At 44.2% G+C, this 24,973-nt stretch overlaps 4 protein-coding genes and 2 pseudogenes across 7 annotated transcripts in view; 5 read left to right on the forward strand and 1 right to left on the reverse strand.

The window, feature by feature from the left end:
* Nucleotides 1-32: 32 nt before the first annotated feature.
* LOC108703802 (histone H4-like) lies at nucleotides 33-323 on the forward strand. The gene has a single exon (XM_041576342.1). It carries the CDS (start codon nucleotides 33-35, stop codon nucleotides 321-323), a length of 291 nt encoding a protein of 96 aa, XP_041432276.1.
* Nucleotides 235-1,806, reverse strand: LOC121398075 (histone H2A type 1-like). The gene has a single exon (XM_041576626.1). It carries the CDS (start codon nucleotides 1,746-1,748, stop codon nucleotides 1,356-1,358), a length of 393 nt encoding a protein of 130 aa, XP_041432560.1. The 5' UTR covers nucleotides 1,749-1,806; the 3' UTR covers nucleotides 235-1,355.
* Nucleotides 1,807-1,980: 174 nt separating this feature from the next.
* LOC121398083 lies at nucleotides 1,981-2,592 on the forward strand (annotated as a pseudogene).
* A 9,970-nt stretch (nucleotides 2,593-12,562) lies between these two features.
* LOC108703744 (oocyte zinc finger protein XlCOF6) overlaps nucleotides 12,563-24,973 on the forward strand; it is an 81,901-nt gene continuing 69,490 nt past the window's right edge. The window contains exon 1 of the mRNA XM_041576559.1: nucleotides 12,563-12,667. Within this exon, the coding sequence (XP_041432493.1) occupies nucleotides 12,631-12,667 (37 nt within the window). The 5' untranslated portion in view covers nucleotides 12,563-12,630. The remainder of the gene's footprint in view (nucleotides 12,668-24,973) is intronic.
* On the forward strand, nucleotides 12,679-15,762 carry LOC121398050 (annotated as a pseudogene).
* LOC108703758 (zinc finger protein 501) lies at nucleotides 19,833-24,357 on the forward strand. Of its 4 annotated transcripts, XM_041576577.1 has the most exons (5): nucleotides 19,905-20,006; nucleotides 20,103-20,157; nucleotides 21,690-21,872; nucleotides 22,247-22,322; nucleotides 22,727-24,356. In XM_041576577.1, exons 2-5 carry the CDS (start codon nucleotides 20,134-20,136, stop codon nucleotides 24,247-24,249), a joined length of 1,806 nt encoding a protein of 601 aa, XP_041432511.1. In that variant the 5' UTR covers nucleotides 19,905-20,006; nucleotides 20,103-20,133; the 3' UTR covers nucleotides 24,250-24,356. The 4 variants fall into 4 exon arrangements, with proteins under 4 accessions (XP_041432512.1, XP_041432510.1, XP_041432511.1 ...); XM_041576578.1 differs by having other exon boundaries at nucleotides 19,833-20,157; nucleotides 22,847-24,357; XM_041576576.1 differs by having other exon boundaries at nucleotides 19,846-20,157.

Consider the following 24,973-nt stretch of genomic DNA (forward strand, 5'->3'; position numbering starts at 1 on the left):
CGTTATATTGTGTTTCAAGAGCTCAAGAAAGAATGTCTGGACGCGGCAAAGGAGGCGCCAAGCGGCACAGGAAGGTGCTCAGGGACAACATCCAGGGCATCACCAAGCCTGCCATCCGCCGCCTGGCACGGAGAGGGGGAGTCAAGCGCATCTCTGGCCTCATTTATGAGGAAACTCGTGGGGTCCTCAAGGTTTTCCTGGAGAATGTCATCCGGGACGCTGTCACCTACACCGAGCACGCCAAGAGGAAGACCGTTACCGCCATGGATGTGGTGTACGCTCTCAAGCGCCAGGGCCGCACTCTCTACGGCTTCGGCGGATAAATCTCTTCCTTCCCACTAATCTTATACCCAAAGGCTCTTTTCAGAGCCCCCCACACTCTCACTCTTAGAGCTGTTACTGCTTTTTTTACATATTTATGTGATAAAGCACAAGGGTAAAGGAACTTGGATTCTTTATTTAGACTAATCCTGACTCGTTCCTGGATCTTGTGTTGATAATCTGGCAATGTAAATCCAAAGCAAGTGCATCAAGTCACCGCTGTGTGGCGCCACCTGCTTCTACATCTGCCTGTTCTACAGCAGCCGCTCCATTCCACATTATCAGCAACTCACTCCCGTAACACAAGTCATTTCCCCTCTTTCGCTACATTCAGGGTCGTTGGGTCAGTTCTCTCGTTCTATCACTATGGCCATATGTACAATGAGTGGCGCTTACTTGGGAGTGTGTGACCCAATGTCAGTGACTGCTCTGATTTAACCAGATTCTCCCTGTGATTATTTCTATAAAGTCACGCCTCGTTGTGACCTATTAAATCTGTACCAGGTCTAGAAATCCCGCCTATATACCTGTCAGCCATTGGCTAATTTATATGCGCTGAAACTGGTTTGTTAGGCCGCCAAAATAACTGATTACGGATCCTCCAACTAGCGGAATTGATCAGACCGGCCCATGGAATCCTGTAGGGAACTGGACGCCCCTGTCTGTTCCTATTTTCTGAAGGTTACAGCGTGGGGGGGGGGGATTTGTAAAACCCCGTGATACCGAGTTCCTCACCCTGCGGAAACAGTTTATGACTCATGTTGGGGCCATGGGCAGAATTATGGCTTTTGTATTACTGGATGTAATATCGGGCGCTTTATATGTACTCTGTGCCCGGATATACCCAGTTATTAGAATAGGATTTGACGTACAAAAACCAAAATCTAAATGCAACAGCCTCGCGCTATTCATTCTCTTATTACAAATCTCTCCTCATAATCCCATGTGTCACGTGAGCTCTGTTTAGCGGGTGTGGGCGGCTCTGAAAAGAGCCCTTGTGTTGTTCCCTGATGGGGGCGCTGGGAGCGGGCATTTCACTTGCTCTTGGCCGACTTGGAGCTCTCTGTTTTCTTGGGCAGCAGCACGGACTGGATGTTGGGCAGGACCCCGCCCTGAGCGATAGTGACTCCTCCGAGCAGTTTGTTGAGCTCCTCATCGTTGCGCACAGCGAGCTGCAGGTGCCTGGGGATGATGCGGGTCTTTTTGTTATCCCGAGCAGCGTTGCCGGCCAACTCCAGGATCTCAGCGGTCAGATACTCGAGCACTGCGGCCAGATAGACCGGAGCTCCGGCTCCCACCCGCTCGGCATAATTGCCCTTCCTCAAGAGCCGGTGAACACGGCCGACTGGGAACTGCAGCCCGGCCCGAGATGAGCGAGTCTTTGCCTTAGCGCGAGTCTTGCCGCCTTGTTTGCCTCTTCCAGACATGATTACTGTGCTACAAATCAACCACAATCAAGAAGATGTTGTAGACTGAAGCTGCACTCCCCTACTTACTGATATTTATAGGCAGCGCAGGACACACCTCTCTTCTTTAATTGGATGAGTTCTGATCCAGCCAATCACAGTGTATTTAGGGCACCAACGGCTTGCACTAAATAAATGCCTCCCTTTCTAATTGTGTGAGTATAGATGCAGCCAATCATACAGACGGTTTCACGAACACCAATCCTTGGCTGCGGGAATCTGGAGATGGGAGGATTTTATACCATGTGACAAAACCTACCAGTAATATTACAAGATATCGGACTGCCTTATTTGCATGGGAAGGCTATAAAAGCAGGAGCCCGGGAGGCGAAGGAAACAGTTTTGTAGCGTGAGAGAGAAGCAGCACAATTATGCCTGAACCAGCCAAGTCCGCTCCAGCCGCAAAGAAAGGCTCCAAGAAAGCTGTGACCAAGACTCAGAAGAAAGACGGGAAAAAGCGCAGGAAGACAAGGAAGGAGAGTTACGCCATTTACGTGTACAAGGTGCTGAAGCAGGTGCACCCCGATACCGGCATCTCGTCCCAAGGCCATGAGCATCATGAACTCCTTTGTCAACGATGTGTTTGAGCGCATCGCAGGGGAAGCCTCCCGCCTGGCTCATTACAACAAGCGCTCCACCATCACCTCCCGGGAGATCCAGACCGCGGTCCGACTGCTGCTGCCTGGGGAGTTGGCCAAACACGCCGTGTCCGAGGGCACCAAGGCTGTCACCAAGTACACCAGCGCCAAGTAACTGCTGCCCGACCCCTGTCCGACTCCAACACAAAGGCTCTTTTCAGAGCCACCCATCTTCTCCCGAAAAGATCTGTCGCTTCATATTGAGTTTTCTTAGGGTTCTATGGAGGGATAAAGCTGATCCAGCACAAACGGCCGCTATAATTATAACGTTCCCCTGACACCGCGAGGGGAGAATCTGCCCCTAATGCGCACAGATCAGTCAGTTTGGCGCCGTCTAATCAAAATAAAGTCTCTTCCCCGCGAGGTGAAACGCTGTACTCGGTATAAGGAGAATAGGACAGTGTTTTATCACAGTATAGATTATATATGGGCCGATAATATCCCAATAAATCTAAGTATAATGTCACTGATATAATCCTGGGCGCCAGTAGCATCGGCGCTGAGTTTTATTTTGGCGGGTTATTTAAAAATCAGTTATTTTGTTGACGCATCAGTCATTGGCTTTAAGAAGACAAAGGAATAGGTGTGTTATCCAATCAATGGGCTTGTTATACAGATACGGACAAACTCTTTTATCTAATCAATGGGCTTGTTACACAGATACGGACAAACTGTCTTTTATCTAAGTCCCCTCTCAGGTCCAGCACATCTATAAACTCCTCCCTCACTCACAGCTCTTTACTTTGTATTATATTGATATATTCTATTTCTTTATAAATTCACTCCGTTTTGTGTCACTGATTCCGATTACCGGGCGCTCACTTTAGCCACAAATCACCAATTGGAATGAAGCGCAATGCTGCCCCTTGTGGCAGTTCCAGTAAATAACCAGGGAAATCAGTGTCAGGCCTCAGTGGCGCAACACAACTGTCAGTCCAGGGCGGCAATTGGGTAGAACTGAAACTCCCATCTGTTTTATAGCTCTGTTTTAATGTGGGGGGCTGTTCTGTGACACATACAGGATTTCTTTTAACTTCAACCACAAATATGTGAGAGACTCGCCCCTTTTCATAATATTATTATTTTATAATATTATTATTAGGCAAATGGGAATTTGAGCTCAGTGCTGACATTTCAGAACAGGACACACCCACTTTTGAGATTTAATTTCTACAATTCACATCTGATTTCATTTGTAAGTTACTAAATAAATAGTGATGTCCCCTCAATACTAAAAGGCTGAGTCACTCCCAGCAACTCCCAGCACAGCACAACTGTATGTCAGTGGGCCCAGTATTTAAAGACACAGTGACCCCTTCATTAGGAATGATGTTCCCCGGCATCTGGCAGTGCCACACAGACCTGACCCCGTTTCAACATTCCAATAAGCAGATTCCAGGTCTGATCTCATTCGTGTCCAGTAACAGAGCAGGTGCTTCAGTAATCAAAATGAGGATTTTTTTTTATTTATCCGTTATGTCTCCTTTAAAAAACGCTATTCGAGTTTTTTTTCTCAGAAAAAAACTTGAATGTCAGGAAGTGTCAGGAAGTGTCAGGAAGGCTGCAAACATCACCAAATTGATCCCTGGACCTCTCCCATTAAAGGGGTGGTTCACCTTTAAGGTAACTTTTATTTTGTTATAGAACAGCCAATTCTAAGCAACTTTTCAATTGGTTTTCATTATATATTTTTTTTAGTTTTATAGTTATTTGCCTTTTTCTTCTGACTCTTAGCAGCTTTGAAATGGGCGTCACTGACCCCTTCTAAAAAACAAATGCTCTGTAAGGCTACAAGTGTATTGTTATTGTTACTTTTTATTACTGATCCTTCTATTCAGACTCCCTATTCATATTCCAGTCTCTTATTCAAATCGGTTCATGGTTGCTAAGGTAATTTGGACCCTAGCTACCAGATTGCTTATAATGCAAATTGAAGAGCTTCTGAATAAAAAGTCAAATAACTCAAAAACTTTAAATAATAAAAAATGAAAACCCATTGCAAATTTTCACAAAATACCACTCTCTACATCATACTAAAAGTTATCTGAAAGGTGAACCACCCCTTTAACTTATAAAGTAATTAGGCAAGTTTTAGGTGGCGAATAGTTGAATTCAAGTTCTTAAAGGGCCAGATTATGATACATCTCGAAATTCTAATTAAAACGTGAATCAAGTTTGGATAATTCAGAATTTGAGAGTTTTCACCCAAAAACAATTAAAATTAGAATTTTCACTTCAACCCTTAAAGGAGATATGTAAATGAAAAAAAAAAACTAATTTTGGTGCCAATTATGAGTAATATATGGTGTTGCTTTTACATGGGGCTAAACATTAATATTATCTTTAAAAATAGCCCCTTTATTGGAGCTCCCTATAGATGTTCTCTGGTCCCTGTCTGTGTTTCACATGAGGGGTGGGCGTGTCCTAACGGTCCCTGCCAGAAGCACAGTAGGAGGGGGACAGCCAATCACAGCCCTGCAGTCACACAAGCACAGACAGGCTTCAGTTCCCTATCAGGTCCTGCTAGCTGCTGATTGGTTCCTGTCCTACAGTGCAGTGAGCTGAGTGCACAGCCTGGGAATTCAGGGAGCAGCAAGTGGAAGAGAAGGGAGGGATTATTAGGGTTTTTGCAGAAATATTCAATAAATCAGCCTGAAACTCTACTTTTTTAAGCACAATTCTTCTATATCTAAATGAGTATAATGTACTGGTACGTTCTTATTTTTTACACAACATGTCTCTTTTAATACCAAGGAAAGTGATGGGGCCAAGTTTCACCAGTTCCGTCGCTAGGTCACATGATCACTAGAGCTCACATGAGTTCTATCCCCATTGAGTAAAGACATGGTAAAGATGTTAGCTCTGTCTAGTATCTCCTACTGGGGGAGAGGGGACCTATTAAAAAGTCTGTAGAGATGACTAATTATCTTTACCTTTTTAAACTGAAATAATAATTTTATACATACATTTAATTGTAGCGTTTAAGTGATATAATTATGGCATTTCACAACATGCATCAGTATCACGTGAGGGTACAATGTGCGTGTGTATTCTTACCAGAAAGTCCTTTACTCCTGTATCTTTGCCAGATTAAGATGATGAGAGTGGTATTAAACCTAACGTGGAAGGAACCTTATGCTGTAATATTGAGCCAAGAAAGGTTGAGGCTGAAGGAACAGATTTTTGTGCCAAAGGAAATGTCACAAACCCTGAAATTTCTCCAGTGGAACAGCCCTCACCAGCCAATGGGATTAAAGAGGAATTGGCTCCATGTGAAGGGGGAAACCAATCAGATTGCAGGATTAAACCACTTACAGAACAGATACAGGGAACAGATACACCTACTCCTATCATGGGATACAGTCTCAGCATATTTTTCCAGAAATCCAAAACAATGAAAGAAGATCTAATAGTAGGAAAAGAAGATGTGAGTTACAGGGGAAATATAAATGTTCAGAGTGCCACAGAAAGTTTCGTAGCAAAAACACACTTGTCAGGCATCTAAGAGGAAGCCACAAAAAAGAAAAAGCGGTTTCTTCTTCTAGTGATGGGAAATTAATGGCACATCATTTAGACCTCACGGGATGTAAAAGCAATGGAGACAAGAAATTTACTTGTTCTGAATGTGGGAAATGTTTTACTCGTAACAGTACTCTTAAGGTTCATCTTCAGAGTCACAAACGAGAGAAACTATTTTCTTGTTCTGAGTGCAGGAAACCCTTCAAGCGATTCTCAGACCTCGTCAAACATCACAGAATTCACGCGGGAGGGAAACCGTTTTCATGTTCCGAAAGCGGGAAACACTTTAAGCAACTGTCGGACCTTAAAAAACACAAGAGAATTCACACGGGAGAGAAACCATTTTCATGTTCTGAATGTGGGAAATGTTTCAAGCAGAGTTCACAGCTTCGTGTACATCTGAAGACTCACACGAGGGATAAGCCACACTCCTGTTCCAAATGCGGGATATCTTTTAGACAACACTCGAGCCTTTATGCGCATTACAAATGTCACACTGGAGAGAAACTGTTTTCTTGTTCCGAGTGCGGGAAAAGCTTTCTGCAACTCTTGGACCTTCGAGTACATAGCAGGGTTCACAGAGGCGAAAAAAGGTTTCCGTGTCCTGAATGTGGCAAATGCTTCATGCATCGATCAGTCCTTAAAAGACATCACAGAATTCACACGGGAGAGAAACCCTTCACATGCTCACAGTGTGGGAAAGCTTTCACCTGCAGATCGGACCGTAACAGGCATGAAAAATGATCACAGAATTCACACGGGACAGAAACCCTTTTCTTGTTCTCAGTGCGGGAAACATTTTACACATTAATCAGACCTCAGAAGACATCACAGTTGTCACACGGGAGAGAAATGTTTAGCCTGTTCCAAGTGTGGGGAATATTTTGTGCGGAACTTGGATCTTTTCTCCCTGATGCCAGTGTTTTACACAATGCTTTTTCCTATAGGACAATATACACACGAAACTAGAGTCCATGTTGGGCCAACACAAAACGCGTTAGGAGAGATGTTTGGAAAATAAAGCTGCTTTTAAAATTCACCGCTGTCTGATGATTCGTTGAGTGATTGCAAATTTGGAAGCATAGACACAAAACTGTCAAATTATAGATGGAGCAAACTGCTTGTTGTACCCATGGTTTCTCTGATAGTGAATAAAAACAAGTATCTCTTTAAAGGAGACAAACAAATTTGAAGGCAATAATGAACAATAACATAGTGCTGGTTTTACTTGGGGCTAAAAATTAAAACTCAAAAATAGCCCCTTTATTGGAGCTCCCTATAGATGTTCTCTGGTCCCTGTCTGTGTTTCAAATGAGGGGTGGGCGTGTCCTAACGGTCCCTGCCAGAAGCACAGTAGGAGGGGGACAGCCAATCACAGCCCTGCAGTCACACAAGCACAGACAGGCTTCAGTTCCCTATCAGGTCCTGCTAGCTGCTGATTGGTTCCTGTCCTACAGTGCAGTGTACACTAGCTTATGATTAAATGTTGTGAGAACACGAAACATGTAAAGCTGTTATCCATACTTGTCAGTGGCATAACTACCGGGGGTGTAGGAGTGCAACTGCACCAGGGACCCTGTCCCCTGCACCTCCGATGGGGCCTGCAAATAAAGAAGGAAGTAAGCAGCCAAAAGAAACTTTACAGGAGAACTTATCCCTAAAAATGAATGTGGCTTAAAATGTCATATTTTATATAGTGAACTTATTGAACGAGGCTAAAGTTTCAGCTTCTCAATAGCAGCAATGATCTAGGACTTCAAACTTGTCACAGGGGGTCACCATCTTGGAAAGTGTCTGTGACACTCACATGCTCAGTGGGATCTGAGCAGCTGTTGAGAAGCCAAGCTTAGGGGTCGTCACTAATTATGCAGCAGAAAATGAGGTTCCCCTGTAACATAAGCTGATGCTACAGGTTTGCTGATTATTAAAGGGATACTGTCATGGGAAAAAAATGTTTTCAAAATGAATCAGTTAATAGTGCTGATCCAGCAAACTTCTGCACTTAAATCCATTTCTCAAAAGAGCCAACAGATTTTTTTATATTCAATTTTGAAACTTCAATCACTCTTTACTGCTGTACTGCAAGTTGGAGTGATATCACCCCCCCCAGCAGCCAAACAAAAGAAGAATGGGAAGATAACCAGATAAAAGCTCCCTAACACAAGATAACAGCTGCCTGGTAGATCTAAGAACAACACTCAATAGTAAAAACCCATGTCCCACTGAGACACATTCATTTACATTGAGAAGGAAAAACAGCAGCCTGCCAGAAAGCATTTCTCTCCTAAAGTGCAGGCACAAGTCACATGACTGGGGGCAGCTGGGAAATTGACAAAATGTCTAGCCCCATGTCAGATTTCAAAATTGAATATAAAAAAATCTGTTTGCTCTTTTGAGAAATGGATTCCAGTGCAGAATTCTGCTGGAGTATCACTATTAACTGATGTGTTTTGAAAAAAACATGTTTTCCCATGACAGTATCCCTTTAAATCCCTTTAAATTCTGATGCTAATTGCACTGGTTTCTGTGCTGCCATGTAGTAATTATGTGTATTAATTACTAATCAGCCTTATATTGTGACATTTCTATTCTATGTGTACTGTATATTGTGAGTGGGTCCCTAAGCTACTACAACTGCCTGGAGGATCGCTCTTTGTGTGCCTTCCCTAGAAACAATACAAAGGTGAGCTGTGAAACTGTGGAGAACAAACCTGGGGACCACTAGGGCTGACACTTGGCAGTTACACACAGGGTAGAACAGGGAAGAAAGAGAACAAGTAGCTTTAATCTAAGGTGTATATACCTCACATTCACATAGTGTACAGCACAGACAATCTCATATGTGTTACTTACATACATTTATTCACTCAAAGTAAAAACCGAGCATTTGCCTACAGTCCCTTACTCCATCCATCTGTCCCTACCTCTAGACATTCATTCAGTCATTCTCTGCTAAAGTTTCAGTGAGCCCCGCCCCTTCTTACACCTTTCCACCATTCCTTTCCTCTCAGAGGAACCGGGAGAACAGAAGCTGCACTGACACGTTTGATTAGATGCAGGCTCCATGCAGTAGGCGGGATTTGGCTTAGCCAATAAGAGACTGTTTCCTGTCCATTATGACTCCAGACAGCGCAGCCTTTCTCCCCTCCTCCAAGTACACAGGGTGGGATGCGGAAGCAGGTCAGTATAGGATTCAGCTTGTATCTCAGCTACCATAAAGCAGGGCAGGACTGCTGCTTACAATGGGGATCAGATAGGATCTGTGCAGCCACTGGGACAGAATGTTCTGTTATACAGATAGCTAGAATCTCAGCTGCCATAAAGCAGGACAGGACTGCTGCTTACAATGGGGATCAGATAGGATCTGTGCAGCCACTGGGACAGAATGTTCTGTTATACAGATAGCTAGAATCTCAGCTGCCATAAAGCAGGACAGGACTGCTGCTTACAATGGGGATCAGATAGGATCTGTGCAGCCACTGGGACAGAATGTTCTGTTATACAGAGAGCTAGAATCTCAGCTGCCATAAAGCAGGACAGGACTGCTGCTTACAATGGGGATCAGATAGGATCTGTGCAGCCACTGGGACAGAATGTTCTGTTATACAGATAGCTAGAATCTCAGCTGCCATAAAGCAGGACAGGACTGCTGCTTACAATGGGGATCAGATAGGATCTGTGCAGCCACTGGGACAGAATGTTCTGTTATACAGATAGCTAGAATCTCAGCTGCCATAAAGCAGGACAGGACTGCTGCTTACAAAGGGGATCAGATAGGATCTGTGCAGCCACTGGGACAGAATGTTCTGTTATACAGATAGCTAGAATCTCAGCTGCCATAAAGCAGGACAGGACTGCTGCTTACAATGGGGATCAGATACGATCTGTGCAGCCACTGGGACAGAATGTTCTGTTATACAGATAGCTAGAATCTCAGCTGCCATAAAGCAGGACAGGACTGCTGCTTACAATGGGGATCAGATAGGATCTGTGCAGCCACTGGGACAGAATGTTCTGTTATACCAGGGGTGTCCAAACTTTTAACAACGAGGGCCAGATTTGATGGGGTGAAAATGTGTGGGGGCCGACCATTTTAGCCTGACATTCTTTGACTCGAACCATTAAGTTATTTTCATGAAGCTGCTGGGCTGCTGGATCCAGGCAAAATTAAATGTGAAGCTACTATGATATGTTAGTGCCCTACTGCACTGATCTCCTTCTTTCCCCATAGCCAGCAGGCCCGGACTGGCAATCTATGGGTTCTGCAAATGCCAGAGGGGCTGCTGTATGGTTCCATAGAAAGTTACCAAATAGTGGGCTGGTAGGGGGATGTTTGGGCCTCTGTGTACTTGGAATGGCAGGGCCTATTTTGACTCCCAGTCCAGGCCTGATAGCCAGCCCCCACCCACCCCCGAATCCAGCCTCTGTAATCTTGTAATTTTTTATTCAACTGTTCATTCTCTCTCCGTTACACACTCACCTTCTGTAACTCCCCCTCCCTCTCAGAAACCAGGCATGAAAAAAAAGCTACACTACTAAAAAACCCTTTCTATCCCCTGACTCATACCTCCCCCCCTCCTCCATAGTTTTACAACTCCGGTCTCCGTTACTCAGAAGCTCCTCTCCTTCTGGAGCTGCCAGCTCCCCCCTCCCTCTCAGAAACTAAAGGTGGACTGGACTCCTTGACTGTCTTCCCTGCAGCTGCTGCACATTCATTTCTATGTGATCACTGAGACACTTGTTAGATAAGCAGGATCAAGCTGCAGCAGCACATTCACTTCTCACGTGTCTCAGTGATCACATAGAAATGAATGTGCAGCAGCTGCAGGGAAGTAAGTCACAGTCAGGGAGTCCAGTCCACCTTTAGTTTCTGAGAGGGAGGGGGAGTGACAGAAGTTTAGTGTTTATGTAGCGGAGAGAGAACAGAGCTTTAAAAACTCACGGAGGCTGCTGGCTGCTGCAGTGGGAATGGGGAGGCGGGTTGGTGTGCCTGTGCTGTGGCATGTAAGGAGAGGTGGAATCCGAGTCGGCAGCAGTTTTCTCAAGTGCAGCAGGTGCGCGTGTGACGTGCTGCTGCGACGTTCTGCTCCTCTTCCGGCTCCCTCTCTGGCACTGACTTCCTGTTCACCGCTGGCCACTTCCACTGCACCCACTGGGGAGGGGGGTGGTGTGAAATGCTGCTGCCTGCGGGCCAATTAAAAATGAGTCGCGGGCCGCAGTTGGCCCGCAGGCCGTAGTTTGGACACCCCTGTGTTATACAGATAGCTAGAATCTCAGCTGCCATAAAGCAGGACAGGACTGCTGCTTACAATGGGGATCAGATAGGATCTGTGCAGCCACTGGGACAGAAGGTTCTGTTATACAGATAGCTAGAATCTCAGCTGCCATAAAGCAGGACAGGACTGCTGCTTACAATGGGGATCAGATAGGATCTGTGCAGCCACTGGGACAGAATGTTCTGTTATACAGATAGCTACAGGGCCGGACTGGCAATCTGCGGGTTCTGGCAAATGCCAGAGGGGCTGCTGTACGGCTCCATAGAAAGTTACCATATAGTGGGCTGGTAGCGGTCTGATTGGGCTGGTAGGAGGCTGTTTGGGCCTCTGTGTACTTGGAATGACAGGGCCTATATTGACTCCCAGTCCAGGCCTGGATAGCTAGAATCTCAGCTGCCATAAAGCAGGACAGGACTGCTGCTTACAATGGGGATCAGATAGGATCTTTGCAGCCACTGGGACAGAATGTTCTGTTATACAGATAGCTAGAATCTCAGCTGCCATAAAGCAGGACAGGACTGCTGCTTACAATGGGGATCAGATAGGATCTGTGCAGCCACTGGGACAGAATGCTCTGTTGTAAAAACATGGCCTTACCTGTGGTCTCTGGTAAAAGCACTATGGTTTTTTCACAAAATTAAAGTTTTCATCCCACTGTTTTCTATGTATCACAGGGTGACACAAGCAGAATTCTGTCAACTCTAGCACTATCTTTTCAAAAGAAGGGAAAGGGCTCCCCTTCAAGGACAGAGACTGTTGGGAGATGTAATGGAAATATAAGGATCCTGTATAGAAATGTGTAAGTGCTTAATTCCAGGGTCACTTCCAGGTCAGTCCCTCCCACAAGGAGCCAATGGGAATGTGGGAGGAAGCGAGTGACACAGGGATGAAGGGGAAGAAGAAGAAGGATAAAAATGAGGAGGAGGAGGAGCGGGGGAAGAAGGAGAGAATGGTGAATCTGACACTGGAGATGATCTATCTGCTGACTGGAGAGGTGAGGGGCACTGTGACTGGCACACTGACAAGAGACTGTCTGTACAAAGGGGGTCTCTCTGCAGCTCAAACACCATTCTCTCTTCCTTTCAATATTTAGCACTACATCCCTAGGAAGAAGTCAGATGATGGGGGGGCCCTGCATGCCCCTGGCTCCGTCATACAGAAGGAAAATAACAAGAATGACAAGAAGATCCTGGAACTCATGTCCAACATCATCCAGCTGCTGACTGGAGAGGTGGGTACAGCGGCCCCTTATTGTTTAGTAACAGTGGATGATAATCCCTTTCTCTGGCTGGGGGATGACTGGAACATTGTGTGTGACAGGTTGCCATAAGGACTCATCATGTTTCCATCTATTTTTCCTTGGACGAGTGGGACTATATAAAAGGAAACAAGGACCTTTATGAGGAAGGGATGAAGGAGGAGGAGCCACAGCAGCTCCGCCCACTGGGTGAGTGATGGGTGCAGGGCACAAAATATCAGAAGCTGGTGTGTAAGGGAATTAATTAAGTTATTAACAGTACAATTGATGTCTGGAAACAAAAGAAAGAAATGCCAAGTTAAATCCTTACAACAACTGCTATGAATATAAGATCCATATAAATGGCCAGATACAGTCATGAGCCGTGACCAACAATAATGACATCTTTGTACTTTTTTCAGACAATGCACAATTTACTCTAAAAGTATATTCCACAGTTCTTTACAGAGATTGTGTACCATTAACACCAGTCCCTGCCCCAGCAGAGCTTGCAATCTAAGCTAATATTTATACACACTCATACTATATGGTCACTTTTCTCAGGAACCAGACAACCTGACATTACTTTGTGGGAGGAAACTGACGGGAGATTTAAAGTCCTTTCGGATAGTGCCCTGCCTGGAATTGAACTTAGCTCCTCACCTGCAAAAGGACAGGACTTTGTTATTCCTTTCAAAATGTATTATATCCCTTCAGATCTGAAAAAGGCATTTGACAATATGATTGACCCCCTTGACTTAATATTTGGTAGAACAATTTTTTGGGAATTATACTGGGCATTCCTGTTGCCATGAATGAACTGCCTACATCTCTCTTATTGACAGTTTGGGTCCGTCTCTTCTGCAAAATGCTCCGGGTCTCCCCATTTTAAAGGATTCCTTCTCCCATATGCAGTTTCCAGATCATGACATTTAAATTTGGACTCATTGCTGTCACTTCAGAACAGTCCGGTGTTTTGCCTTTAACCAGTCCTGGGTGCTGTGTGAAATATGAAACACATCTGGGTAATTTCACTACAAGTATCAGTAGAACTTTGAAGTACATTTTGTGTCTATGTATAACGATGTGTTGTTTTCTCTTCTTTGCCAGACAGTGAATATGAAGATACAAGAGATATTACAGCTGATCTGGGAGGAACATTATGTTATAATAATGAGACAAGCAAGATTGGGGCTGAAGGAGCAGCATTTTGTGCCAATGGAAGTCCCACAAACCCTGAAATTTCTCCATTGGAACAGCCCCCACCAGCCAATGAGATTAAAGAGAAACTGGCTTCATATGAAGAGGGAAACCAATCAGATTGCAGCATCAATCCACTTGCAGAACAGATACAGGGAACAGATACACCTACTCCTATCATGGAATGCAGCCTGAATAACAGCTTGGCAGCTAATTATATATTAAATGGTATTAATGAGCAGTCAGCTTCATGGGAAGAGAGTAACCAATCAGATTGCAGCATCAATCCACTTACAGAACAGATACAGGGAACAGATACACCTACTCCTATCATGGGATGCAGCCTGAATAACAGCTTGTCACATAATTATATATTAAATGGTATTAATGAGCAGTCAGCTTCATGGGAAGAGAGTAATCAATCAGATTGCAGCATTAATCCACTTACAGAACCGATACAGGGAACAGATACACCTACTCCTATCATGGAATGCAGTCTCAGTGATACTGTGCCAGGAATCCAAAACAATGGAAGAAGATCTAATAATATGAGAGGAACGTGCGAGTTACAGAGACTATATAAATGTTCCGAGTGCTATAGAATATTTAGTATCAAAAGCACATTTGAGCGACATCAAAGAAGAAGCCACAAAAAGCTTGTTTCTTCTTCTAAAGATGGGAAATTAATGGCACATAGCTCAGACCTTAAGGAACGTAAAAGTAACAGGAACAAATCGTTTACTTGTTCTGAATGTGGGAAATGTTTCAAACGACGTTCAAACCTGACGAAGGGGTACGCCCCCGAAACGTTGTAACCTGTTTGGCTTGACATTAAACACGGGTAATAACCCTTGAGCAAATTTCGTGTGCTGGATTAATTATTACGTACCTTTCGTTGGGGGTGCCGTCCTCCTATGATCCATGCACCGTGAACGTTGAAAGAGGGACCAGGTGTGCATCTGCATTTCGTTTGGCTCAAACGACGTTCAGCCTTTTACGTGCATCGCAGGTTCCACACAGGAGAGAAACCGTTTTCATGTTCCGAGTGCGGAAAATGCTTTGCACAAGTGTCGGACCTTAATTTACACAACAGAACTCACACGGGAGAGAAACCGTTTTCATGTTCTGAATGTGGGAAGTGTTTCAAGCAGAGTTCACACCTTCGTGCGCACCTGATAAGTCACACGGAGGAGAAGCCGTATTCCTGTTCTGAGTGCGGGAACTGTTTCAAACATCGGGCAGATCTTTTAAGGCATCGTAGAATTCACATGAGGGAGAATCCATTCGCTTGTTCACTGTGTGGGCAAACGTTTAATCGCAGTTCACTGCTCAGCAAACATAAAAAATGGCACTCGGGAGAGAAACTGTTTTCTTGTTCTGAGTGCGGGAAATTTTATTTACGTTGATCGTCCCTTAACGCACATTATCTCATTCACACAGGAGAGAGACCGTTTTCTTGTTCCGAGTGTGGAAAACGTTTCATTCAGCGATCAAACCTTAAACGACATCACAGAGTTCACACGAGATAGAAAACATCTTGTTTAGAATTCTGTAAAGGCTGGCTTTTATACTGATCATGTAGCCCTTCTAAACAGAGAATTGTTCAGCTGCATTTTTCTTCTAATAAAGATGGGAATTTAATGGCACATCTCTCGGACCTTAGGGGACGTAAAAGCAACAGAGACAAACGGTTTACTCTGAATGTGGAAAATGTTACAATACCATGGAGAGTCTTTTAGATTCATCATTCTAGTACTAAGACTGGGTTGGAAATCAGATGCAGTACTTTAAGCAATGAATTGCTCGAGTCGAGTCTCATAGTGGCTGAACTAAGAACGCAGTCTGAGGAGCAATGATATTCGTCAAGTAGGGACAGTAAGACTCTACAAGTCCTAATTTGTCTGAATATGGAGAGATTGGATGGACCAGTGCAACCCCCCCCCCAACAATAAATAATATATGATCCTTGTTTCATTGTGGGCTAAGAATTAATAGCTTTAAAAATGTATTGGAATTCCCTATAGAGCTACTATGGTTTCAAATGAGGGGTGGGTGTGTCCTAACGGTCCCTGCCAGAAGCACAGCAGGAGAGAGACAGCCAATCACAGCCCTGCAGTCACACAAGCAAACAAAGGCTTCAGTTCCCTATCAGGTCAGCCTAGCTGCTGATTGGTTCCTACAGTGCAGTGAGCTGAGTGCCGCCTGGTCCCCTGCACAGCCCGGTAAAGGAGGCAGCAGGAAGCAGAACAGATGGGCGGGACTAGTAGGATTTTTGGAGAGATACTCAATAAATCAACACTGAAACACTTCTTTTTTTTAGCATTTTCTTTCTATGTTTGAAAGTGTATAATGCACTGGCACGTTCTTGTTTTTCACACAATGTCTCCTTTAAGGACCCGTGATTCTCAACCCAAGAGAACATTTATGGAGCCGTGCAAACAGTAGCTGGGAGCAAAATAGTGAATAAGTGATTTAATAAAGGTAACAGACCTTATGTTGGTCTCACCCCTCCAGTGGAACCACCCCAGAAAAAGTCATTTAAGCTGAACCAATTATTATATTAGGCTGATACCTTGGAGAAGCAACTTTACACTACTATATCTCAGTGGTATTCAATACTCCTACAAAACAAACTGCTATCCACTGCCTTTATCTTGTTTACTAGGTCCCTGTTTTAACTAAGGGTTGAATCCCTTTGGGCACCAACTTAAAGGAGACATACAGGATAAAAGAAAAAACCTTTGTAGGCAGTTATGAGTAATATATGGTGTTGCTTTTACATGGTGCTAAACATTAATATTATCTTTAAAAATAGCCCCTTTATTGGAGCTCCCTATAGATGTTCTCTGGTCCCTGTCTGTGTTTCACATGAGGGGTGGGCGTGTCCTAACAGTCCCTGCCAGAAGCACAGTAGGAGGGGGACAGCCAATCACAGCCCTGCAGTCACACAAGCACAGACAGGCTTCAGTTCCCTATCAGGTCCTGCTAGCTGCTGATTGGTTCCTGTCCTACAGTGCAGTGAGCTGAGTGCACAGCCTGGGAATTCAGGGAGCAGCAAGTGGAAGAGAAGGGAGGGATTATTAGGGTTTTTGCAGAAATATTCAATAAATCAGCCTGAAACACTACTTTTTAAGCACAATTCTTCTATATCTACATGAGTATAATGCTCTGGTACATTCTTATTTTTTACAAAAAATGTCTCCTTAAAAGGAACAGTAACATTAAAACATTTTTTTTTAAAAATTCGTTAGAATACAACGAAAAAAAAACACCAAGACAAATTAAAATTCAAAATAGCAAAGCCTTTATTAAGAAATAACTTACCGAAACTCCACTTCCGCTCCTCTTCAGAAAAGGCAACATGGCGATCATCCATGGTGCGGCGCTGGATTTCTCCTCTCTGGCTATCTCTCCCATAGTCTACTGACAGCAGGAGAATGTCGGACGGTGCTGGATAGCGGGTGGCCTGGATGAAGAGCTGAAGTGCCTGGTGTGCGGCTCCTTCTACAGGGAGCCCATTATCCTCCCCTGCTCCCACAGCCTGTGGCTATCCTGTGTGCCCGGAACATCCTTGTTCAGACCCCAGACTCAGAGTCCCCGCAGAGCCGGGACTATGGGAGAGATAGCCAGAGAGGAGAAATCCAGCGCCGCACTATGGATGATCGCCATGTTGCCTTTTCTGAAGAGGAGCGGAAGTGGAGTTTTGGTAAGTTATTTCTTAATTAAGGCTCTGCTATTTTGAATTTTAATTTGTCTTGGTGGTTTTTTTTTGTTGTATTCTAATGATTTTTTTAAAAAAAATGTTTTGATGTTACTGTTCCTTTAAATACTGGGTCCTTTAGCTCCACACTTTCTAGCATATTCACCCCCGGTAACAAAAAGTGGGAGCCACGTGTTCTCCTGTATTAACCCATGGACCGGAACTACAATCACAAGATGGGCCAGTTGGAGAAACCATCCTCTCAAAGGACATAGGGGGGGAATTAAACCGCTGGGTCACCAAGGAAGGTAGCGTGTTTGATCTCAGGGATAGTGACATGCAGATCAGCCGCCAGTGTGAACTTGCCCAACCTCATCTGTTATACATTTACCGGGTTTCTTTTCACTAGGGGCTAATTCGTTTTTTGTTTCCGTGACAATATATATTATCACTAGAATCTTTGTGTCCATAGATAGGGAGGTTTCACCTATGGGTTGGAAATCAAAAGTTGGTGATACCATTTAAAAAGTGATGTAAAGACCAAACCTGACAAGACAGCAAACATGTCACATGAGAGAGAAACCATTCACTTGTTCGCAATGTGGGGAACCTGAGATCAGAGCATCAAAAGTGTCACTTGGGAGTAAAACCAGTTCTTTTTCTCTGGTGAATGTTTTACACATTGATCATCCCGTAAAGGAGAAGATAAATATATAGGGAGGTCAGTGATGTGATTCCAATGTTATTAATAGGGAATAAAGATAAATATATAGGAAGGTCAGTGATCCCAATGTTATAAATAGGGAATAAAGATAAATATATAGGAAGGTCAATGATCCCAATGTTATTAATAGGGAATAAAGATAAATATATAGGGAGGTCAGTGATGTGATCCCAATGTTATTAATAGGGAATAAAGATAAATATATAGGAAGGTCAGTGATCCCAATGTTATAAATAGGGAATAAAGATAAATATATAGGAAGGTCAATGATCCCAATGTTATTAATAGGGAATAAAGATAAATATATAGGAAGGTCAGCGATCCCAATGTTATTAATAGGAATAAAGATAAATATATAGGAAAGTCAGTGATCCCAATGTTATTAATAGGGAATAAAGATAAATATATAGGAAGGCCAGTGATCCCAATGTTATTAATAGGGAATAAAGATAAATATATAGGAAGGTCAGTGATCCCAATGTTATTAATAGGGGAAAAAGAGAAATATAAAGGAAGGCCGGTATTTTTTTCCAGAAAAGGTGGCAACCCTAACAGGGGACAATCCTAGGTTTGCCCCCCCCCCCCATACCAACTTATTTATGGGAATCATAGGCAAAGGCCCATATCTGGCAGGGAGTGCAGTTTTTATACAGTTTTTATACAGCCTATGTTGTAGGATCAGTATCTCTCTCATACTGGGTTGGTGGAACACCAGGAAAAAAGCCTTGTGGGCGCCATCTCTCATTGGCCCTGCTGGCCCAGACCCACTTTCCCCAATCTGAGCTCCTTCTTGTAGGAAAAAAGGTATAGGGGGGGGGAGTAAGCGGGACAGAAGGGGCTGATGCGCCTGATCGGTGGCCCCAGCACCCCCAGTCCAACGCTGCCTTGATGGGGGAGGGTTAGTTGACGCCTCAGGGTCACAGGTTGTGGAATCAGAATGCGGCAGGTCTAGGTCGGGTGAGGGGTATAGTAGTGGGTTACTTTGAGAGAAAATACACTGCAGGTTTGACTGTCTTGGCGCATGCGCAGTTGTCAGGAAGTGGAAGATCATACCTCCCAACATTTTGGAAGTAAAAAGAGGGACAAAAATTTTTTTCCGCATGTAGCGCAGCAATTTTTTGACCACACCCCTTTCTGTGGCCACACCCCCTAATTACCATGTTTGTTTTACAAAATTTGGCAGGTTATGAAAGTTTGAAAATATTTCTCCTTATCTAAACTGTGTTTTTGTGTCTCAAAATTGTTACAAAGTATCTTATTTGCACCTGTTAGCTGTTCTGGGCTCTCTGCTAAAAGCCAATTAAGTGAGAAACTTTGTTTCTTTTTCTGGCTGTTCAGTGCAGAGAAAAAAGGGACTTTCCAGTACAAATGAGGGACTGCGGGTTGAGCTGTCAAAAGAGGGACTGTCCCTCCGAAAAAGGGACAGTTGGGAGGTATGAAACTGAAGATTAGCGAAGAGAAGAAGATGGCGGCTGTGAGCTCTGCTGCACTTACTCTGCAACAAGACGTAATTACTTTATGGGACAATTGATGGGGTTATGAGCTGTGCAGGCGGAGGGGGGACTATGTAGCACAGGGGGTAGAGGGTTTATTATATGGGGGGTTTAGTTCTCCTTTAAGGGACAACCAGTCTGTTACACTGCCACAGTACAGCTTTATTTATACAGCACAGAGTGTCAACTTCAGGTACCAAACAAACTTTACTGTATCTTTGACACATTTTTCACTCATCATAAAACCATGCATTTGTCTACAGTCCCTTACGTCATCTGACCCGCCCCTCAGCCCATTGCTCCAATAATTGTCCTTATACAGCTTTCTGTAGCCAGTCAGTCAGTCCCGCCCCTTCCTGTACTAAAACATGCAACGCAGCATTTTCCCTCGTGAGACATACGGAAGAACTGGAGAAGCGCTGACGCATTCAGGTTTGGTTTGCCTTGCAGACTGCGTACTATAGGCTGTGTTTGTCCCGCCCCCCCCTTTTCAACCAATGAATATGTGTCTCGCCCCTCCTTGCACAGGTACGGGAAGCACAGTGTTCTAGTCCTGGAAATGAAGGCTGGGAAGCAGGAGCAGGTCAGTAAGGGACGTAGTATTTATTCTTCCATTTGTGTCTTCCCTGTGATAACTGTGATTGTGAGTGATGGTGAAAGTCTCCTCAGAACAACATTACTGACATTACTCAGTAATACAGAACTTGTGACTGGGATTCAACCCATTCAGCATTAGGGACTTCCTATATGTAACAAACTTCAATTCAGGAGCTCCGCCCACTGTCTTGTTTTCTGTGGGACACGCCCATATCTCCAACATTCTGGAAAAACTAAGAGGGACAGAAAGATTTTAATTCCTTGTTTATTTTACATAATTTGGCAGGTTATGAACGATTGAACACGTTTCTGTGGTTTTTATGTGTTATTACAGTTTTGTTAATGAGGATGAGTTGCCCTTTATGCTGCAAGTTTCCCCAAGAGACCTGCTGATCTGGCAATTGTATCTTTGCTTATCTGAAATTGTTAACAATGTACCTGCAACTGCCACGTATCCTGGGCTCTCTGCCAGAAGTTTGTATCTTGTTCTGGCTGTTCAGTGCAGGCGATCAGTCGGGATATTTTAGTAACAATCCGACACTGCAGGCTGAGCTGTCAAAATCCTGACTGTCCTGCGAAAAACGGGACAGTTGGGAGGTATGTGCATACTACCTTAATAGACCGAATGTTCTACGTTATACAGATAACTAGAATCTCAGCTGCCATAAAGCAGGGCAGGACTGCTGCTTACAATGGGGATCAGATAGGATCTGTGCAGCCACTGGGACAGAATGTTCTGTTATACAGATAGCTAGAATCTCAGCTGCCATAAAGCAGGACAGGACTGCTGCTTACAATGGGGATCAGATAGGATCTGTGCAGCCACTGGGACAGAATGTTCTGTTATACAGATAGCTAGAATCTCAGCTGCCATAAAGCAGGACAGGACTGCTGCTTACAATGGGGATCAGATAGGATCTGTGCAGCCACTGGGACAGAATGTTCTGTTATACAGATAGCTAGAATCTCAGCTGCCATAAAGCAGGACAGGACTGCTGCTTACAATGGGGATCAGATAGGATCTGTGCAGCCACTGGGACAGAATGTTCTGTTATACAGATAGCTAGAATCTCAGCTGCCATAAAGCAGGGCAGGATTGCTGCTTACAATGGGGATCAGATAGGATCTGTGCAGCCACTGGGACAGAATGTTCTGTTATACAGATAGCTAGAATCTCAGCTGCCATAAAGCAGGACAGGACTGCTGCTTACAATGGGGATCAGATAGGATCTGTGCAGTCACTGGGATAGAATGCTCTTTTAGAAAATATGGCCTTACCTGACATCTCTGGGAAAAACACTTTTGCCTTTTCCGAAATTATAGTTGATGTTATCCCACTGTTTGACATATACCACAGGGTGACACAAGCAGAATTCTGCCCACTCTGACACTATCTCTCCAAAAGAAGGGAAATGTCCCCCCTTCAAGGACAGAGGCTGTAGGGAGATGTAATGGAATTATAAGGCTCTGGGCCCCTGTAATTCTTCACCAAAGAAATGTGTAAGTGCTTAATTCCAGCGTCACTTCCAGGTCAGTCCCTCCCACAAGGAGCCAATGGGAATGTGGGAGGAAGCGAGTGACACAGGGATGAAGGGGAAGAAGAAGAAGAAGGATAAAAATGAGGAGGAGGAGGAGGAGCGGGGGAAGAAGGAGAGAATGGTGAATCTGACACTGGAGATGATCTATCTGCTGACTGGAGAGGTGAGGGGCACTGTGACTGGCACACTGACAAGAGACTGTCTGTCTGTACAAAGGGGGTCTCTCTGCAGCTCAAACACCATTCTCTCTTCCTTTCAATATTTAGCACTACATCCCTAGGAAGAAGTCAGATGATGGGGGGGCCCTGCATGCCCCTGGCTCCGTCATACAGAAGGAAAATAACAAGAATGACAAGAAGATCCTGGAACTCATGTCCAACATCATCCAGCTGCTGACTGGAGAGGTGGGTACAGCGGCCCCTTATTGTTTAGTAACAGTGGATGATAATCCCTTTCTCTGGCTGGGGGATGACTGGAACATTGTGTGTGACAGGTTGCCATAAGGACTCATCATGTTTCCATCTATTTTTTTTGCAGACGTTGGAGAATTTAATAAAAGACACGGCCCGTATTACAGAACAAATGAAGGAGACACTACAGCAGCTCAGCTCAGGTGAGTAATGTTGGAAGTTACATAAAACATGAACAAGGAACAGGTGGAAATTACAAGGAAAAATGAAATTCCGTGTTACACATCAAATAAGTCTTCTGGTTCCTGCGTTGTGTGAAGCCATTTGCCAGGCAACTTCTTTTGCCTCATTAGTCTATCAGAGAGGTAAAGTAGAAGGGAGCTGTAACTGTATAAATAGAAATCGTTTATGTATCGGAAAACACAAATTTATATTTGTGCATAAATAGAGAGATAGAGACACGAGTTTAGCGAATCTTGCCATAGCCCCTTACACTGAAGTCAAGTTTAAATATAGCAACGCCCCTTTGATATTAATTGCTAATTTTCAACTAGATAGATCTGAGGGCAGAAATCTACCAGAATGACCTTCTTTGCTTCTTTATCAGATGGTGAAAATAACAGTAAGGTTGATGTGCAATCAATGATGCCTTGTAACGATGAACCGAGAACGAATGTCAGTTCTACATCTGCTCCAAAAACTTGTGTTTCTTCTTCTACAAATACAGAGAATTATCCAACAAATGATATTAAAGATGAATCCGATTCATGGGAAGGGGGGAACCAATCAGATTGCAGCATCGCTCCACAGATACAGGGAACAGAGACAGCTGCTCCTATCTTGGAAAGCAGCTCGGCAGCCGATGCTCTGTCACATGGTATAAAGGAGGAGCTGGCTGAATGGGAAGGAGCAGAACTTTCAGACTACAATATAACTAGAGTTGCAGAAGAGCAGGAAACGGATGCACTAAGTCCCATCATGGGCTGCAACCCAAATAACAACTTGTCAGATGATTTTAAGGAGGAGCCGATTTCATGGGAAGAGGGAAACCATTCAGACAGTAGCATGAATCCTCTGATACTGGCACAAGGTATCGATACCTCGGTCTCTCTCTCGGCATGGTCAGAAATTAATGAATATGGCATTAGCATCAATACTAAGCCCACATTTACATCTCCGCCAAGTACAGATTCCATGCAGGGGATGTATAACTGCTACAAACCTTTCCAGAGTAAGACCTCTCTTCATGAGCATCAGAGAAAGAGCCGTCGAAAGGAGGATCCATCTTCTCCTCCTGATTGTGGAAAATCTCTTGTACATGAGCCAGATCATAAGATCCCTCAAAACAATCGCAGTGAAGAGAAACGTTTCACTTGTTCCGACTGCGGCAAGTCTTTCAAACAACGCTCCAAGCTGTATATACACTGCAGGACTCACACGGGGGAGAAACCATACGCCTGCTCTGTGTGTGGGAAGCGTTTCATACAGGTGCAAGAGCTTACTATTCATTATCGAATCCACACAGGAGAGAAACCGTTTTCTTGTTCCGAATGTGGCAAATGTTTTACGCAGTGCTCACACCTCAGTATGCACCGCAAAGTCCACTCGGGAGACAAACCCTTTTCCTGCGCTGAATGCGGCAAATGTTTTAAGCAAAGGTCGGACCTTCACAAACACCACCGAAGTCACACCGGCGAGAAACCGTTTGCTTGCACCGAATGCGAGAAGCGCTTTTTACATCGCTCCGATCTCACGGCTCACCATCGGATTCACACGGGAGAAAAACCGTTTCCTTGTTCCGAATGCGGGAAGAGCTTTGCGTATCGCTCGGCGCTAAAGAGACACGAGAGAGGTCACGCCGGAGTGAAACCGTTCGCTTGTTCCGAATGTGGGAAATTTTTTAGATCTCTGTCCGACCTTCACAGACATTACAGATGTCACACCGGAGAGAAACCGTTTTCTTGTTCTGTTTGCGGGAAATGTTTTAGACGATGCTCAGCCCTCACTTCACATCTCCGGAAACACACGGAGCAGGAGGCGCATTCACCTAATGCAAATGTGTTCGACAAAGATGCGTCCTGGACATTACAAACGTCACTACCAAACAAGAATTCTGACCAAAAGGTTTAAAGGGAAACTGTCAAGTTTTACTGTAATTACTAGGGATGCACCGAATCCAGGATTCGGCCAGGATTCGGCCTTTTTCAGCAGGATTCAGCCGAATCCTTCTGCCCAGCCGAACCGAATCCGAATCCTAATTTGCATATGCAAATTAGGGGCGGGAGGGAAATTGCATGACTTTTTGTCAGAAAACAAGTAAGTAAAAAATGTTTTCCCCTTACCACCCCTAATTTGCATATGCAAATTAGGGTTCGGATTCAGTTCGGTATTCGGCCGAATCTTTCACGAAGGATTCGGGGGTTCGGCCGAATCCAAAAAAGTGGATTCGGTGCATCCCTAGTAATTACTATTATAAACATGTATTCATAAAACACCAACAAATTGTGCAGCGCTGTACAATAAACGAGCTTATAAAATGAACATGCAGAATTATATACATATTGATATAGGGGGAATTAATAGGGGAATTTGGCCCCTAGCAACCTGATGGCTGAAATTGCAAACTGGAGAGCTGCTGAATAAAAAGCTAAATAACTACAAATAATAAAAAATAAAACCAATTGAAAGTTGGATCACAATATGACTCTTTACGCCAGGCTACAATTGAATTTAAAGGTGAACAACCACTTTCAGTGGCATTGATTTATAGTAGGGGAACCCAAAAGTTAGATTATGATCTACATATGGCTCCTAAACTGGTGGCTTTTTGCAGTGTATTATTTGAGATGGTAGA

This window comes from Xenopus laevis, chromosome 9_10L (assembly GCF_017654675.1).
Source record: "Xenopus laevis strain J_2021 chromosome 9_10L, Xenopus_laevis_v10.1, whole genome shotgun sequence".
NCBI lineage: Eukaryota > Metazoa > Chordata > Amphibia > Anura > Pipidae > Xenopus > Xenopus laevis.